Below are 18,892 nucleotides of genomic sequence, written 5' to 3'. Positions count from 1 at the left end.
AATTGTAAAATACAGGTTGGTTGAGCAGGACAGAGGTCAGGGATCTAAAATAAACCTGCCACCTTAGTCGGGACGTGCTCTGTATTACAGCACTCATTGTTTGCTGAGGTCTTTTCCTGTGGCCTTCTGTAACATCCGAATACATATTAACACTGTTTCTACAACGTATTTAGAGCACAAATAACCTAGATTCGAGGCATTTGAAGAAATTTCTTGACTCTTTTGCTGTTTTTTTTGTATTTTTAGCTTGTGAAAACAATTCTCAAGAGCATTGTTAGGTGTATCATAGCAGGAACACCTCTGGGCGCGCTGGGGAATGTGTGAAAGCAGGTTTCGAGAGCTTTTATTTTCACACCATGTTTCAGCTCTGTAGTGATAAATGTTTTCTGGAGTACAAACCTGGAGCCCCTCCCCTTGCAGGTCTCGCTCCTTAAAATGTAAAAAGGTGTTCTAAATTTCAGGGGTTTGCTTGCAGTAGGGTTGTGTCACTCTTGGCCGGTAACAGGGCTGATCAGCTGCGTGGCAAGCAGCACGAAGTGGAAACCGCTGTTGATCTTAGCAGCTGATGGCGTTAGACAGGTAGGATTCGTACAGGACCTATGGCAGAGAGGAAAGGTAACGGCATAGCACGGGAAAAAATGAGGGGGGAAGAGATCTTTTAGGCAATTGTGCATTGGCAATGGACCTACGACTCAAGGCAAGCTCCATATCCTCTACCAGAATTTTTCTCCATACTTTCCGGGTTGTGTCCCATGTCCTTCAGCAGGTGGGATGAATGCTGCCGAGTGCGGACAGCTGGGAGAGAAGTGTTTGGAGTCTCCCCCCCAGATTATCTGAATTCAGGGCAGTACTTGGACCTTGCAGGTGTGGGGAAAGAAAACTGTTCCTGCTCCTTGCATGCAGCATCCTGAATCTTCCTCTACCCCTCCAGGTAGAACCAGCCTGCGCAGGCACACGCCTGGCTTTAACAGTCTCGTTTCATTACACGCCCAACTAGCACGTGCTCCTTTCAGCCGGACGCAGAGCATCCTGCAGGGCGGGTGAACGTTAGACGGTGGCTTTATTGCTGCAGTGTCGTAACCACAGACAGCCCAATTATTTCAAATGGACCTCAGCCAGTATGTTCAGATTTGATTAAGAACTTTTTGAAAGATAAGAAGCATTTAGAGCTAAGGGTTGGCTCCAGCCTTAGTTGTTTACATTGGGGGGGGGGTGTGGATAAAATCTTTTATTAGTGTCACTGTTTAAATATTTTGGCTCTCTATTCCAATATTGTGGCAAGAAGGAACCATATGTGTTCCTAGAAAGACAGCCTAGTACAGCCGTTGATCAGGAGAGGATCTATTAATGTATTAGCATTCAGAATAATAAGCAAAACCAGCATGCACCGGAGAGACTAACACATATCTTTAGTCTGCGGTTTTCAAATGTTTGGAAAATGTTATATTCCTCCATCTTTCTAAAGCTGATTTTCTGCCAAAAGAAGTTCTCTTCTGCTGTTAATTTTAGAAAGGTTAAATCTATTTGCAAAAGCAAACATAAGCATGGAGTGATGAAAACCAGGAGGATGTGGGGAGTAACAGGCTCCCAGGCTGCAGAGTTCACGGCAGGAGCTGATCTGGGAAACTTGTAGGCATGTCCTTTCCTTTCCTTAACGTTATGAAGAGTCGGGGACGTGGTTGGAGAAGATATGACACCCAAGCTCCATACCAACTCCCCACCACCACCTTTCCCCAGAAGACACTGGACGACATATGTGTATGTCTGCAGATCGCTATTGGGCTTTAGGGAAGATTGCCCAAAGACTTGGCACAGGAAAAGGGCAAATTTCAAAGAGCTCGAGAGTGGGAGAGATTGCTGGTTGAGCAGCTTGGTTGCCTCGAGGTCATTGCTAATTAGCGGCATCTTGCCTAAAGAAGTGAACATTGCATTTTAATGCTGCTATGAAAACCAGTCACGCTGTCTCCCCTTTGCATCCCATGCTGCTGCCTGCTTTGCTGTGGCATCTGGAGCAAGCTACAGAGGGACGGGAAGAAAGCCCTCTTAAAGGATGTGGAAGGGTGCTGAAGTGGTAGCGGAGCTCAGATGAGAGAGGCTGGAGCATGACAGCTGTTACTGGATCATGCAAAAAGCCTGCCAGCAAAAATGCATCAATTTGTGTGATATCTGGGTGTCTTGTCTTCTGTTTTCATAATTGCATACATGGTGTCTGCATAAATCTTCCGCCGCCCCTGCACCTCCAGCGAAAGGAGCTGACTGGCGGGTGGCAGCACATCAGTGGGAGAACACCAGCAGGAAGAGACAACCAGTCGGATGTGTCAGATGGGGAGGGCCAGGGCCCGAGGCAGATTCCTCAGAGGTTGCTTGAACATGGTGCATTCACTAAATGGAAAACCTCTCCTTTTCCCTACGGGAACAGGAGTATGTTCATCCAGACATGAGAACCAGCAGTGCTGTCTTGCCATGCTCTTCAGGAGGTTAGTGCCAATGACAGCACCGGCAGCAAGAGCAGAAGCTTTCAGCAAATGCGTCGTAGCCCAAAGGTCTGAGTGTCCCCTCGAGGGATGCAGTGGAATTTCTTTTCTTTTTTCACTGAATACCGAAATCTTCCTATTTATTCACTCCTTAGCTGCAACCTCTGTCTCTTCAGCTGTGGGCCTTCCTTCTTACGGTGAGATCAGATCTGCCTGAGGAGAGAGGGGTCCTGTGACACTTTGTTTCACACTGGGTTTACCATTAAAAGTCCGTTTCTTGAAAGCAGAATATACCCAACCTGCACAGGCCAGTTGACGGGTTTCCTTACTGTCTTGGTCTTCAGTTTTTCCTGCCTGTGGACGACCAGTCTGGTTGAGTAACTTCACAAATACAGCTCCTGGTATCCACCAGCTCCATGCACTCAAAAGTCTTGAAGTTGAGAAAGAAATGGTGAAATTTTTTAAATAATGGCATCTTCTCCCCCAGTATAAATCTTGACTTGCGGCTATAGATGCAGTCTGAGAAATGTGCTTCCTCACAGGGGGTTTGTGAGTTTTTAAGGGTTAAAACTCATTCTTGAAGACGCAAGAAAAACGTTTTGCGTGTTCAGAATCAACTTTCCTTTCCTTATTTGACTTTCTGGATAGTGACAACTCATGCTCGCTTTGGTCCTGTTGACAGTCGTGCTGATGACAGTAATTTCAAATGAAGAAAAACGAAGAAAATGTGAGCCAGCAAAAAAGCAAGAGCAATAAAAGCGCCTTCCTCAACTCACGCTAAGATTGTGAAATTCAGTTATTGATGTCGCAACAGCAACTAACGTTATTTCCAAAGCCAACACTTAAATTCCACTTTGGCAGATCATAACTATAAGCGAGTCACGCAGTCCCGTAGGAAGAGGTAATTATTGACCAGTTCTTCTTGCTCCTGGTTGAGCGGTGGCTTTGGTCTCCATACACTGGCTGTAACGCAGAGCACTGGCTCTGTGCAGAGGTGGCTAATTTGTGTCACCAATTTCCTTGATGTAAGGCTTAAACCTGCATTTTAGCCCAGGGTGCCAGACTATGACAAACAAGAGCTAGAAGAGGGTAATGAATAAACATGGTGAGGATTTCAGCTGTAATCTGCCTTCAGGTCCATCTGTTACTCCTTCCCCCACAAGCCTTGCAAACTCAATGATCCGGGAACAGGCATGCTCCATCTCCTGTCCCATCCTTCAGCCACGTATCTAAGGTCTAATTGTCTGCTTGTCATTAAGTTTATCACTTATGGTCTCTTGAGCCATTATCGGTCTCAGGATCTTCTTGTTCAGTTCTTTAGCCTTCCGTCCGCCCTGCTCATGACAAGACTTCCAGAAGGATGCCAAAAAGATGAGGATAACTGTATTAATCACACGCTGGTGTCTGCTGTATCGCAGAGTAGCAGTCGCTCCGGTGAGACGTGACTCGCAGGCGTGTAATCTGCTCATTTAACCGTTCCAGCGTGCACTCACCCTCCATCTCTTGCAAAACTAGATGCCCGGCTCCCAACGGGAGTTCTTTTCCAGTTGGCAGCTGGTGAGTTCTGAAGTCTGTATGACTTATTTGCACCCTGTGTTATGTGCAAGCACTTCAGTTGGGGTGAGTCTTAGGTTTTCCTGCTTATTTGCTCTAATCTGGAGAAGGGAAAGCAGAGGCCCCTGGCAGGAGCACGATGCAGAAGCAGCTAAGCAGAGGAACGGCGCATGCCTGGTGTGACTCAGTGAGCGGTGAAGGCTCCAGCGAGTTCTGCCTGTTGGCGAGCGATGGTTTGCTCTGGGGAGCGGATGCCTATCTCCCAGGCAACACGGCAGCTTGCAAAAAGTTGCCAGCAAAATTCACCATGGTTCCAGCCGTCTCTCGTCGATGCTGGGTTTTGCAAACTTAGCTGCTTGTGTTCTCTTACAGATCTCGTGCTCACAGCTGCAGTTCACAAGTGGAGTATCTCCCCACTTTGGGAACCAGGCCACCTTAATTAAAGCCCACACAGATTATTTTTTTGCATTTCTTCCGTAGATGTTCCTTCTCATGTTCCAGAAAGTCCATGTTCTTGGTTCTCTGCTCCTCCGTTGCTTCCAGCTCTCCTCCCAGAAAGGGAGATGGAGAGGAATGTGACAAGCAACTTGGCTGGTTAATGAGATCAGTTCCCTGTTGAAAAGAGGGATTCTTGTGCGCTGGGTTCATTTGCCAGTCCCTGGTATCTCCCTCAAGCTGTCTGTCTGCTTCTGGTTCTCCTGGGAGAGAGGTTTGGGACCTGGTTTGAGTTGCACCTACTTTTCCCTTTGTGCCAAGCCACCTCGTTCATTGGGGCCAGGCGCAGACCAGAAACTGCCTCTGGATGGCAGGGCTGGAGAGTACATGAGGCTGTGATTTGGCTGGGAAAACAGAACTTAAATGACACCCAGTCCTTAGAATTGCAGGCTACAACTGCAGAGTCATTTCAGAGAAAGTAACGGGAGATTTTTCTCTCCCTAATTTATGTCTCTCCTGCATATGGCTTCTATGGAGTCGCTAATGTTACAGACAGATGGGTTGGCATTTTACTAGACAGAACACATGGGCTAGATGTTGTTGATGCTTGTTAGCTACTCACTCTGCAGCTTGACCAGTCCAATACGGTCACCTCGCAGATGGTTGGAAAGCTGCAGCCCGGGTGCTGGAGCGATCCAGCTCTGCAGCGAGTGGTTGTGACAGCAGTTGGGATAACGTGTGTTTGGCTGCTTTTTCTGAAGGGCTTCGTTGTAGGTCAGAGATACCTATGGCTGGGGGATCAGCACGGCTTCCCCGTATGTCAAGGAAAGACACTGATTTGTAAAGATCCTGAGCCTTTTAATGAGGTATTGGCTCTAAAGGCTTAATTTCGTAGTTTGGATTTTTATAGGATGGGGTTGGAAAAATGCTGTGAGCCCTGTGCCTTGCTCTCATCTACACTCCTTCATGGTTGATATTTATAAACGTATTTGGCTGGTGAACGCTATTTAGCAGTCCTGAGGCCTGTTAAAAAGTTATAATTTATGATCTCAAGCTCTGACTTACAGCCTACTGCCAGTATTAGTTTCGAGTGGACATCCCATGAATTTTCCTTCCTCTGTAATGTGAATAGTCTGCTGTGATTTACTCTCACCAGTCCTATATTCAGGTGAACCATTTCTAGGTATCACCTCAACAAACCTCCACAGGGTGAATCTCCTTGGTAGCTGGTTTGGAGATCCCCATCAGAATCTGTGGATGCAAAAGCAGATGCTACGGGTGAATCAGTTATGTTACCATCTTCCCTCTTTGACAATACTGATATTCAATTTACAGCGTCATGGTGGGAGGCTGAACGCATCCTACAGATGAGACAAGGGATTTTAGTTTCAATACTTGTCCTTTAAAACTCTCAAAGCACTTTTGGAAAATGCATGGGTATTAATCCACACTGAGAAGTAGTTCTTCAAACCTATGATTTAAATTGGATATATTTGTCTCTGTCTGTCCTGAACTGTTGAGTAACATTAATGCACCCTGATAATAGCTGTCACATTTTACCCCGGGGGTTGCTCCTCAGTGATAGCTGAAATCACAGCAGTTCAAAGACCTGTCTTCCAGGATGAAAAGCTCTATAGGAATATTCAGATATAAAATAGTAATAGTATGAATCAAAAAATAGGCTTCCCTTATTTTAAAGCCTTTGATCTTACTTTTATGGCATCACATTTGACAGTCTAAAGGGCATTAACCTGTAGGAGAAACCTTTTGAGAGGAGATGCTGACTTGCCCTCCACTACACAGAGCACCGTCCCCCAGGATTAGCACCAACCGTTTTTCCCCATCGAGAGGGGTGCAGGTGCTTCAGCGCATGTCCCTGCTCTTTTTTACATTTTTCATCTTTTCACATCGGGTGCAGGAGAGCTCACATAGATCAAAACACGTAGCTGTAGGGAGAAACTCACTGCTATGCAATACGCCCCGCTCTCTCTTTCTTTGCTGCTGAGCTGGTGCAGCATCCAGGACCCCGTCACTTCTGTCGCTCGTGTGCGTAGTGCCCGGGTCGTGTTTCTGATTAAGATGGAAGTATACGAGCTGACCTCTTGCGCGGAAGACATTGTGGGGCTGTGGTTCATCTCAATGTTGAATAATAAGAAAGGGAAAGGAAGTGTTTGCTATAAATCTCAGTGCACGCAGGGCTGTTTCTCACTTATCCTACCCCAGCTTTCAATTTTCTTCTTGGCATTGCCAGGCGCTTGCTTTTCTTTGCTCAGCAGCTAAAAGCAGCTTTTTCATTACATTTCCTGGAAGGCCCTTTACAGGCATCCATCCCTCTCTGCCTCATAAATTCCGTTTATATAGCAAGCTGGCGACACGGAGGTCAGAGGTCTTGGCAAGAAGCAATTATTATAAAGAAGTAGTCTTCCTCTTTTGGGTTACAAAGAGGATATTAAAGGGGGAAAAACTTCGTTGCAGACAAGGAACGGTCATTTGTGAAAGGTAGGTGACTTGATTGATGAAGAGCTGCGCATCCTGCGAGAGCTACCTTGGGCAGGTGTCCTGTCAGGCCAGCGGAAACCTGCCCATTACCACAAAAAAAAAAAGGAGGAAACCAGTAAACAGTTTGCTAAATAACCTCATAAATATTTCCAGCCATAAGCACATCTTGTGGTACAATTTGTTTTTTTGTTTTTTTAATATTTCTCTAATTTTAAATGAACAGCCTCTAATTAAAGTGATTTAGTGGCTACCTGGGGACCTGGTATTTGAGCAGTGCGTGATGCTTAGGAGAGATTGATTGGTGAGGCGTAACTCAATTGGGGAATTTTGATAATGATATCATCACCCGAGAGAGCCAAGTTTGAGCAATTAGATCTCAAAACCGCGTGTTTGGGTTGTTATAACTTCAGCAGGCAGTTTCCACGTGTGCACGCACACACACATGCTTTCCCTGGATAGTTGCTGGGCGCTCCCGTTTTTTGGCTGGCTCTGTGCTTGGTGGGCTGCCCCATGTGTGTGTCTGTCTGTCTGTCTATCTGTCCGGAGTGACCCACAGTGGTGATCTGTTAGCGTAGCAGACCCGGGGAGAGGGTGCCAGCCTGCTCGGCATCTGTGCATCCCCCCTCAACATCTGGATGTGGACAAGGTGGCCTTTGACATTTAGAAAAATCTCAGCACCCGAAGCAAGAGGCAGAAACAAAAGGATTTTCTTAAACATCAGAGCTGGCAGCTTCTGAAAAGATGTTTTCCAATAGGTTTGTTGGGCTGTGACAGGGTTTATGTGTATTGACGGGTGCCGAGGGAGGTGGTGGGCGCCGCGGGGAAGGCGTCGGAGGCGAGGGGCAGAGGCTCTGGTGCACACAGTGATAGTGCTGCGGAGGTTTCGGGAGGTGATCAGACAGCGCGGCCAACCCTGAGGACTTCTGCTGATGGGGGAAGGTGTTGGGGAAGAGGGAATGCTGTCCTGCATGAAGAGGAGGTCTGAGGGATTTGAATGATGAAGGAGAATTGCCAAAAGGGATCGATCTGGTGGGGAGATGTGCATAACCCACGTCAGAGTGGGCTTCAAGGTGGGGTGGGGAACACAGGGACAAGGGAAATGGCAGTGAGAGCTGGGGCAGGGAGAGGAGAGCACGGCCACAGCACGGCCCGTATTGCCAGAGGAGCCTGTGGACCTGAACGGAGCGGGGAGAAGCTCTGTGTGGAGTCTCAGATGTGAACCTTCCCTTGGCTGTTTGCCGTGTGTATTCACAGCAGTTGTGCATAGGGACAGTGGACAGCATGGACAGTGATTTATGGAAGGAGCGTAGCAGATGAGGTGGAGCCTCCACGATACATTTGCTGGGTAAATGTCACTGGGCAATGATTCACTTGCTCATTTTGACCCCTAATACATCTTAGCCTTGAAAAGTACCATCTACCGTAGAGTGTGGGCGAGCAGCATCTGCAAAGCAAAGGCTTGTGACTGTGCCAGGGGGTGGAAAGCCATTCTGGCAGCCCTGCCAAAGTCCTAGACTTCACCCTTCCTCACACTGAGGAGGTGTTTGAACTGGGGTTCCCAAGCTGAGCCACAACTCTCTTGCCTGCTGTGCCTGGCACAAAGCTCCACCATCGCTGTTGTCAGCTTGCCAAAAACCATTTGGAAACTCCACCTCTGTCACTTGGGTGTGCGTGTTTGAAGATGCAGGAGCGCATGTCCTGCGTGGATCGCCCCGAAGGCAGTTGTGCTTCCGAGGTGGGAACTCCCCACTTCAAGCTGAAATTGTAGAATCATAGAGCAGCCCAGTCTGGAAGGGACCTTGAAAGATCATCTGGTCCGACCTTTCATGGGGAAGGGAGCCTAGATGAGATTATCAGGTTGTATTGAATGCTGAAGCCTTCTTCCCCCTTTTTCTGCATTTCTGCCCCATGTTTTCTCATGGTACCACGTCCCCATGTCAGCCTTCTCCTTGGGGCATGCAACCACCCTCTTTTCAATCTTATTCCAGAGTCTGAAGGCCTACAGGACATTGGGTCTTATGCTCAACCAGTATTTTTCAAGAAGCATCCTTTGCATGATTAAAGTCACACTGCATGCCAGTTTACAGCTGATGGCACTTTTGGAGCCGGAGTTAGGGAATCCATTGTTTTTAGCTACCAAAATATGTCAGAGAGAAGCGGAAAAGGGCATACAAGAAACTAAAAAATTGGTGTATCGAGTTCAGAATGCACTTCTGAACCATATGTTAGCTTGTAAATGACCAAAGGACCAAAGGAGACACGGTCACACTTCTGATGTAGCTACCTCAGCTGGTGGAACAAGTGGAGAAGTAAATGCTAGGACTTAGCTTTCAGGGAGCGTTCCTGTGCCACAGCAGCATGGGGGCAAAGAGCCATCTCAGCAAAATCGGTGCAGTTAGAAGCCCCGTACATTATGTTGAAGTGACAACAGTTGATAGAGTCTCCTTTATGGTCCATACATTGCGGCATTACCAGCCCAGTCCTGCCAGCTGCAGGTCCATCCCCCAGCAGGGACATTTGGGAATGCCTATTGCTCCTCCACATCTTCTGCATTGTCTGCTCCTTGCTGAGATGGTCCCTGTTGGAGAGAAGAACTCGCTTTTCTACCATGCTGGTGGTTATTTGAGAGGCTTTTATATGTATACCTAAACTATAAAGCCTTGAATAATTTACCAATTTCCAGGGTTAAGAGGAAGATTTATGATGTTTCCTTCTGGCAGGTGGCAGCTGATCTTGATTCTTGTGGAAAAACAATTGTACTAACGGCTCCTTTCTCTGAGCAGATCCAGGAGCAGCTACTGCAAGTTTATGTCGCCATGTGGTAAATAGACCTGTCGTCTTTGTGTTTTACAATATAGTGAAATCTGCCGCTGATCTGATTGCTCTATGGGGTAGCACAGCCTGCGAGGAGAAAAACGGGGTGTCACCCTTCAAATCTATGGCAGGAGTCGCATCCCCCTCCCCGCAGAACCGAGTGTGCGGTAACACAGGGCAAAGATTGATTTCCATTGCTTTTCTAGAAAAGGTCCCAATAGGCCTTAAATCAGACTGAACTGGCAATGGAGCTTAGCGAAAGCTGGAATCTTTCCTTTTGCAAGTATTTGAGATCTGAATAAAACATAACATAGACCTGAATCTCAGTAGTTTAGTGAGTCAGGCAGATTTTTTTCCATGAATTAGAAGAAACCAATATAGGTCTACGTAAAGAGTACCTGTGAGGTAGTGTTCTTACAGTATTTAGCTTCAGCATCCCGGGCTGCTCTGTGCTGGGGGAAACTGGGGGCGCAGGGGGGATGTTTGCATCTCTAGTGAAGCACTGCACTTGGCTGGCTCAGCGCAGCGGGGAAAGGAGGAGTGACGTGTGATGGTGGTCCCCAAAGCCTCCTGTTGCATTGACTCCTCTATACATTGACTACAGGGCGGATGGGGTACTCACAGGCTCAGCTTTTCCTGTCTATTCAGTTTGACTCTAAATCTTCATGCTTTTTCTTTCATACTTGTCTTTAAAAGCAACAACACACTATAGTGATGTAGCTCCGAGTAAGACATGTCAATAGTGTTGGGCGCAGAGCAGTTAGGGCTGGGTTTGCATATGCTCTGCTCTCTCTTGCCCCATTCCCACTCATGGACTGTCCCCATGGATCAGTGACACTTGTCTAGGTTCCTCAGCCGGGCATTTTCTACCTAGGTGGGCTTGGGAGACTTTCGGGTTCGTCTAAACTTTGAATTCCCAGGGATGCGTCACCGGGGTGACTGGCGATTGCATTACATGGAGCGTGTCATGTGAATAGTTGGTACGTGCTGTCACCTGCAAGTTCTTAGTTAGCAGGGGTTGTGTCCAGGAGTTTTTCTTTGAGGGTTGAGACTTTTTGTTAATTTTAAAAATTGATTAAAGATGAGTGGGGGGCATCTTAGCTATGACTGTGAAGAGGAGGACTCGAGCGCCCTTACAGCTTTGAACCGCCGTAAGAAAAATTTCATCTTTGTATCTTTCATAAATCTGGTTTTTAGAGCTGGAGTCGCAGGGATGCTCTGCATTGATCCAAAACGGCATGAAACAACCAGACCCTGCAGTGTTCTTTCGGCAGAGCATCCCCTCAGTGTGCTCCCCCTCCTCGCTCCCACACACCCCTGCGCATCCCCCTGCCTCGTCGTGATCCCCTGCTCGCTCCCACTCCCACGCCACCCACCCCAGCGCTTCCCTCTCTGCCTGCGGCTCGCTGGGTGCACCAGGCAGGGTGCAGACTAGCATTTGAAAAGAAATCCTCTGAATTAATGGGAACATATAGCTATTATTTCGTATAATCACTTTATTTGTAAAGCACATGCTGCAAAGGTACTCCTGCTGTTGAACTCAAAGCAACAAATCTATCTGTATATCCCAGTCTATACTACATTATGAACAGATGGGTGAAGAAAAAAAGCAATAAAAACAAATAATAAGAAAGGTAACAATGATAGCAATTTTAAAACACTCCCAGAAAAAAAAGAAAGTCGTTTCTAAGTTTTTTTAAAAGCAGTGTGAGATTGAATGAACTGAACTGCAAGTGCATCCATCCTCCAAGTTAGCATGTAAACATCTCCCGGCAGAGAAAGAATTGCCTTTTTTCCAAGTGGCTGACTTCTTGCCTTGTTCCTGTTGCAGAAGAGATCATAAGAAACCTGGGTGAGATGTCTGGGGTTTGGAAGCTTTTTGATTTTTTTTTATTGTTTGGAGTTCCTGGGGAGAGGGAGACCACGGCGGGGAGGACCGTGTTTCTCTTGACCATCCGACAACTGAGAGAAACCACGGTCCTGTTGAACGCAGTGGGAAATAAGAGTCTTCTCAGGAGCACATATTTGTTCACATAACTTTCTCTGAACATTATTCTTCTGCCTCTGCTGAAGGAGGAAACTTTGGTTATGAAGAATAGTAGAGAGAAATTACCATTAATCTCATAAAAAAGAAATTATTCAAATGTAGCCTTCACCCGCGACGCCAGTGAGCTCAAAGTAGAGGGGAAGTATAAAACATTTATGTTACTCCATTTCTGAGATCATAAAACACAAGCAAATGGTCTGGCACTGGATGCTAAATTTCTTAAGGAACTTGCTTTAATTAATTAAACTAGTAAACCAATTAATGGATTTACTTGTAAATTCTTAGAAAATTAATTCTGTGCCCAAAGAGTGTTTTAAATCTGCGAAGGAGGCAGTGTATTTCATACAGAGCTTGAATTCCCATTTTAGATGAATCCAATTCAGCGCTGGCTTTGGAGACACAAGTGATGCATTCATAATACTTGGACCTTCCTCCGAAACCGGCGCTTCCCATCAGCCGAATCCGGGGGGGATTTGCAAAACAAAACCTGTGCTGCTTTCACAGCACCCAGCGCCTGTACTCGCTCCTAGCTATGCTACAGCCTCGCGTTGCGCCTCTGGCTTTACATGGATTGTGGATGTACGTCCCTCCCTGTGCCTCCAACCGGCTTCTTCACCTGCCATCTCTGCCCTCTGCCTACTTAGCCTCTTTAATCTGACCCAGTGGTACATCGGATGCGCAGAAAGCAAGTCGGGTAGCTCCAGTAAGCAGCGGATTAAAGCACTGAATATCCTTTGGAGTTGCTGAAAAACAACCAAGCCAAAGTGGAGGAGATTTAAACAAAAGCTAATTTACTTTTCCACGCAGAAACCTTGTTTAGATTCCCTGCCTGGCTCGGGGGTGATGGGGGCATCCTCGGTACCTTGCGCTCTTTGCAATCCAAAGTGACACATACATGAAGAGCTCATAATCAAATGTATCCAGGCTCCTGAGAACATGAAATCAGAAACAAGCAGGTTCCCCAGGGCTCTCGGCAGTTATCGCTTCCCTTCTCTCCTAGCAGGTAAAGCCATGTTTTCCCTTCACGTGGCAATTCTCCTCTTTGGCTTTTGGCATCCGTACTTTGGGGAGGGGGTCTGCCCTGCTCCTGCCCACCCCAGGGAGATGCCGGCTTTGCCCGGCACCGTCCGCGCTGCCCCGCCTCAGCTCCGAGGGGAAGCAGAGCCGCAGAGCAATTAGGAACAGGAGCATTTTGAAGAGGAAAATGGCAGGGGAAAAAATTAGCATTTGCGCTGTGATGTTTTTGCTGTTTATTAATAAACAAGCAGCTTTCGTGCCTCCAGGGGCAGGAGAGGCTTCAAGAATTCCTTATTCCTCTTTCATTTAGCTTTTTTTTGCTTGTTTTATATCTTACAGGAGATTTGTAATGTCTTCCCACATGTTGAGTTTCCTTATATTCATGACAGCATCTCTGGAATAATTCCTCTGGAGCTCTTGGCTATGCGCTGCTGGGCTGATTTAAACATCCAGAAACACTTTAGGGATGCGGGGCGGAGCAGCAGCTCATTGGGAAGGAGTCGTGTTAATTAGAAACAGGTCTGCTTCCTCCTACAGAAGTGGAATGACTTCAGGGAGAAGTGTTTTCATGGAGAGAAAGCCCTTGCGCGTAGCTCCTGCCACCCGAGACGCGGGTGGTGGTGGCGACGGTGACCCCGATGTGGGCACCCCGGTTCTGTGCCGGCGGCACAGCCTGGCCCCCGTGCAGCCCCTTTCCAGGATGGTCGAACCGCTCGTCTCCCCACTGCACCGTTTGTCACTGGGGAAGGCTCACGCAGGGGTCCTGCGTGGGGATGTTGGAAATGCACAACTCAATAACAGCCCAATTACGCCGTGTGCCGAACACCTGCGCTGCAGCAGATAACGTGTCCTTGATTACAGGCGGATCCGTGCCAAAGGAGGCTTCAGGGCGACACCGCTAGCGGTCCCCTGCGTCCCGGGAGGTGAATTAACACCCTGCTGTACTAATGGGCTTGTTCTTCTTCTCCCTCAGGCCTCCAGCTCCTCTGGTGGAAAAATGCAGCTTCTGGAAACCGAGTTCTCACGAACCATCCGGGAGCTCATCGAACTCCACCTGCTTCACCAGGACAGCATCCCGGCCTTCCTCAGTGCCCTCACCCTCGACCTCTTCAGCCGCCAGACCGTCGCTTAGCGTCCCACCGCCAGCCAGGCGTGGAGCACCCCTGGGGAGGACACTTGAGGTAGCGAGGACAAATTCTTCCCTCCCACCCTTAATTTGTGGCATTGGGTTGCTTCTGTTTTGCAGGGAACTCCTTCCCCCTTCTTTCATGCTGATTCCCAAACCCCGCCGATTCCTCTGAAAAGCATCGTTTCCCTCTTGTGGGAGGCCGGGGCTCCTGTGCCAAGACCCAAGCCCCACCTTTGAACTGGGAAATGTGTTCATCACTCCCCAGACTGTCTCAGCATCTCTGGGAAGATGGCAGAAACTGCTGGTTTGAGGAGCCACAGCATCACCGTTCACAGCTTTTCCCCAAAGGATCCCCCAAATCTGGGCCCCAGCAGAGAGACGAGCCTTGCGGGAGGCTGGTGCTTCCTGCCTCTGTGGTTGTCCTCTCCTAATGGGAGCCAAGGGCTTGGTTTCTGAGGACAGGGACCTGGGGAAGGATCAGTCATGAGTAGCAGGTTCTTTGTGGATACCTCCTGCTCTTGCAAACAGCTCGTCACTCAACAGGGTTGAAATTATTTTCAAGATATCCAGTTACCTGAGTCTCCCATCACTCAGCAGACAAGCACAAGCATAAAGGGTCATTCGAAGACCCTATACCTGTGTTGACATCTCTATCTTGTGCGGTGTGCTCAGATGTCACTGGCGTGCTTTTTGCTCCTCACCGAGGCTCTTGGGCTCTTGGTTATCTCAGGACTGCAGAAGGTGGGAGGGAGCTCTCTGGGGTCTGCTCACTGCTGCTGGCTTTAGCCTGCTGCCTGCCACCAGGCTGTGGGTACCTGCTCACCTTGCTGGGGTCTCCCGCCTCCTCTCCTCCGTGGAGGATGGAGCACCCCCTGAAGTCTGACATTTTGTGTTACAATGGATATAGCTCTTCTATCATAAGAATAAAGTGTCACTTCCCAAACTGGATGTATGATTCCTTTATTTGGGATATACACTGTGCTCCCCCTGTGCTCTCCCACGTGTAAAGCATGATAACGAACCGTCCATCAATGGTCTGATGCTGGTACTGCTTTGAGAAGGGAGGACATCATTGTCTCAGTTTTTCCAGGCAAGTCTCATTCATGCTGTAAACCAGATTAGTTTGTGATGAACTTCTGTGTATATTGATTTCCTCTTGGTATCAGCAGGAACATACTTCCTAAGCTTGGAGAGAAGGTAGCAGTAAGCAGGCTAGAAAGTTAGCTTAGATGCTCACGGTGGCTGCAGGGTTGGCCGTGCGTGCTGGAGTCACTCTGGGACCTGTTGATGTGTCTGCAGGCACGGAAAATAGCTGCTATAGACCCAACTGATCAGAGGTGGAGGGACAAGCGTGTGCTCTGCGGAGGCTGCAGCCCCCATCTGCCCAACGCTCCTCTCCACAGGGTTTTGCAGGGAAGTGCAATAGCAAAAGTTTGGTGTTTTCTCTTCTGGTTGAAGAAGTCCTGGTGGAAGATGAATTGCCTGGCATGCTGTGCCAGGGGAACGCTGCCTGATTCATATGCGCGACGTGGCACTGAGAGTCGCCTTCCTCAGTCATGGGGAAAATGAATCATGACGTCAGCCGCATTCGGCTCCTCTGCCAACACAATAGCGGATCCTGGCTGCCTCTGAAAATTTTTCTCCTGGCTCCTCGCAGGAGAAATGAAGTAATTAATAAGTTTACAATAAACCCTCTATCTTAGCAAAACACGGGTGAGGCGAGAAGCGATGCTGGAGAGTGACAAGGGAAAACATATTCTGCCCGTTGGAAAGTTGCCTCCCAAGAGTGAAAGGATAATAAGTTGGGGTAGAAAACACAGTAGTCTTCCGAGACTCCTTCGGTGGGGAGAGACAGATGAATTACCGCTCTGCACCCTGTTCTCCCAGCAAGACTCATTTGTTCAACTAAGTTTAATACACCAGCACGGCTGGGAGAGGTGTGTCGTGAGGATGGGTGCTTGGCCAGATGTGCTGGTGAGGTGCAGCCCCTGGCCCTGCTTGTGGCTTGGGGAGCTGCTGGGGTAACTGTCCTGCTTTGGCCAGCAGCATCCCTGCCCTGCTCGTGGCGTAAGGCTGGTGCACAGCCAGCAGGCTTGGGCACTACGTGAAACCAGGGCTTTTGGGAGCCCTAAGGCTCGTTGATGGAGGCCTGAGAGCATTCATGTGGAAGTGTGACTGGGCCAGCTGTGGGACACAGGCTTGTGGTTGGGCACGGGGGAGAGGAGCAGCGACTCCCCAGTTTCCAGCTCTGACACCAAATTCAGGATGAAGCCCCAAACACATGGCTGAACCCTGCTGCCACGGCAGCTCCCGTCTCTGCCGCTATCGTTATACTGGTCGTCTCAGCTGTGACGGAGCTGTGAGGAGTAGCTGTGATGCTGAATTTCTCAGTGATTGCTCCTTCCATGCCAAGCGACACGGCTCGGCAGCCCATCGCAGGGCCCTGCCGCTGTGTTCACCGGCCCCCGCATCCCCCCTCCACGGGGAGCCCCCCGGGGCAGTGGAAACAGAGACCCTGGTTGCCACCGGTGGTACAGCAGGCTTCAACCACCCGGGCGGTAGGGGCACAAGTCCCATCCGGCTTCGGCTTGTCCCTTGCAAAGCTCCAGCCCCGCTGGCGGAAAATCCTTTTAGAAAATCTTGGGAGATCAGTAATAAATTTGCAGTTGGTTGGAGGGGAGAGGCGAGAGTGTTAACAAGTGTGCGTATGCTCACCGGGTCTCCGTGCACGCTCGCTGGGTTTATGTGCTATAAGCTGTAAAATATGATTTATTAATGCACGGCTGGGGGACTGTGTGTGTCAGAGCACTGTCTTGTTTGCAGTGTTGCCTGAAGCTTCCCTTCGCTCAAACTGCTTGCGAGCCCCCGCTCCTTTACTGATCAACCCTTTTCATCTGCGGACATGTATAAATACCACACAGGGGCAAAGAGCCGTCAGGTACTGCCCCGCGGTCCTTGGAAGCAGCAGAGCTCTTGGCTAAGGCAGGTATGGCGAAGTTGATGCCTCTCCTAAGGTTGCATCTCTGAACCTGGAGTCTTTTGCTCTGGCTTTGTGTCTCCTGGCTCTTTTGGCATCGTTGCGTGTTGTTTGCGTGAGCCTGAGAGTTGTCCTGGAAGTGTGCGATGCCCGAGAACGGCCTAGAGAAACCTTTTTGGGATGAGCCATGAGAAGCTTGGGATGCGTAGACGTTAGTTATGGATCACCTCCATGTAACGCTATGGGAGGAAGGGAAGGGGAGCGGGGGGAGAGCATGAAGCTGCGATGGAGGTAGGTACCCAGGGAGCGAAGGGCAGGAGCGGGGCTGGGGTCGGGTGGAGGGGGAGAAATGGCGCTGGACGGAAAGAAAGGCCTTCTCCCGCTGGCCAGCTGAGGCCGTCTCTGGAGGCTGCGTGGCAGCCTGGGCCCGGGCTCTCCCCAGCTCCGGGACTGGGAAGTCACTGGTTTTCCCGCACACCCCTGGCCGCAGCAGGGCTCTGGCTGGAGCCCCCTCCCCTCCCCTTCCCCACAGCGGGGAGCAAAAGCCTCAAGGCACAGACCGCAGCTCTGCCGAGGGCGTGCAGCCATGTTGTACAGAGGCCTTGCCCCCTCCCACAAGCCCCCGGGGTTTATCCCAAGCCCCTAAGGGCAGAGAGGCCTTTCCCTCCCCAGAGCTCCTCACGAAGCGCCTTTTCCCTTCTCCGGCCTCTCCCGGCGCAGGTGGGGTTGGTTGTCAGGGGCGGCCGACGTGGCCAGTGTCCGGGCAGCCCCGGGGGCTCTGGGTGGGCAGGAGCCGCGATGGAGGGGGATGAGCATCCCCAAATACCTCCTCCCACTGCTGCTGGGCTGGGGGGAGGGCTGCACCGGCTCTGGGGGTGCAGGGAGGGTTGGGGTATGGAGAGCGATGGGGCAGGAGCGATCCCGCTCCTGGCTCCTGGGTTTTCTGCCTGCCCCAGGACAAGCCAGCGAGCCCTTCTGCACTGCGGGCTCTGTCAAATATCGCTTCCCGGTCATGGCCTCCCAACGCCGGCCAGCAGTGAAGGTTGTTTGACCCCAAATGCAGCCCTGTGGTGAGCCCGGGTGGGCAAAGGCATCCCACCGGGGCTCATCGGCGGTGGGGGTCAGACGCAGCACCCCGCAGCTGCGGCACCGCTGTTGCTGTCGGTTCTCCACCGCTCCGCCACGCCGAAGGAACAGGGAGCAGCAGCCGCCCTTTTCATTTCCCGACCCCGGCAGCAGGCCGAGAGACCGCTCGGTGTGACACGGGCAGACGTGTCAAAGAAAAGCTCGGGGGAGAGAGGCAAAGCCTTCCTAGGACATCACCAAGGTGATGCCGGACCCCGACAATGCCGCTCGGTGCGGGAGATGACGCAGCCAGGGCAGGTTTGGTTCTGTTATAGCTTTTAGCTGCTCGAAGACGTCAGGAAAACAATGACGGTGTCAGATGCCAGGTGACTGTAGCTAACGACGGCGCATTCTTGACGAGGCAAGTGTAGTAGCTGGGGAGGACAGAACAGGCTCTGCGCGCTGGTGTAAATCACATTCGCGCTGCCTGCTGTGACAGCAGATTCGGATTTAATAGCAGCGATGCTAAAAGTTGCATGATATTTAAAAGCTACAAAACGCGCCCACTCTGATCAGGGGAGGGATATTAAATAAATAAATAAATAAATAATCAGCAAAGCTTTTTCACGAAGTCTTTTTTAAATATTAAAATCCCATCCTTCCCAACAGGAAAGCTTTTTTCAGGCTAAGAGGAGCAACTGAACGGCATCTGATGATATCGCATTGACACAAGTGTCTAGAAAAATAGGGTAGGAATGTATGATCTGTTCTGAAAAAGGAACCCTAGCTAATAGGAAATATGCTGATGCTACTTTTAATTTCATGACTCAGGTTTGCTGCAAAATTGATGGGAATCTGTGTTGGAGCTTGGTTACATTAAA

General features: G+C 49.6%; 1 protein-coding gene across 2 annotated transcripts in view; it reads left to right on the top strand.

Moving 5' to 3' along the window:
• The window catches only part of MAD1L1 (mitotic arrest deficient 1 like 1), a 379,609-nt gene extending 364,705 nt beyond the window's left edge, over positions 1-14,904 (top strand). Inside the window, exon 18 of one of the 2 annotated variants that reach the window (XM_075165310.1) lies at positions 13,814-14,904. In XM_075165310.1, coding sequence (XP_075021411.1) covers positions 13,814-13,972 — 159 coding nt within the window. In that variant the 3' untranslated portion in view covers positions 13,973-14,904. The remainder of the gene's footprint in view (positions 1-13,813) is intronic. The other variant, XM_075165311.1, reaches the window with a different exon arrangement.
• Positions 14,905-18,892: the final 3,988 nt, after the last annotated feature.

Source organism: Calonectris borealis, chromosome 16 (genome assembly GCF_964195595.1).
Source record: "Calonectris borealis chromosome 16, bCalBor7.hap1.2, whole genome shotgun sequence".
NCBI lineage: Eukaryota > Metazoa > Chordata > Aves > Procellariiformes > Procellariidae > Calonectris > Calonectris borealis.
Note: the sequence above shows the minus strand (reverse complement) of the source record. Positions and strands in the feature narration are given on the sequence as shown.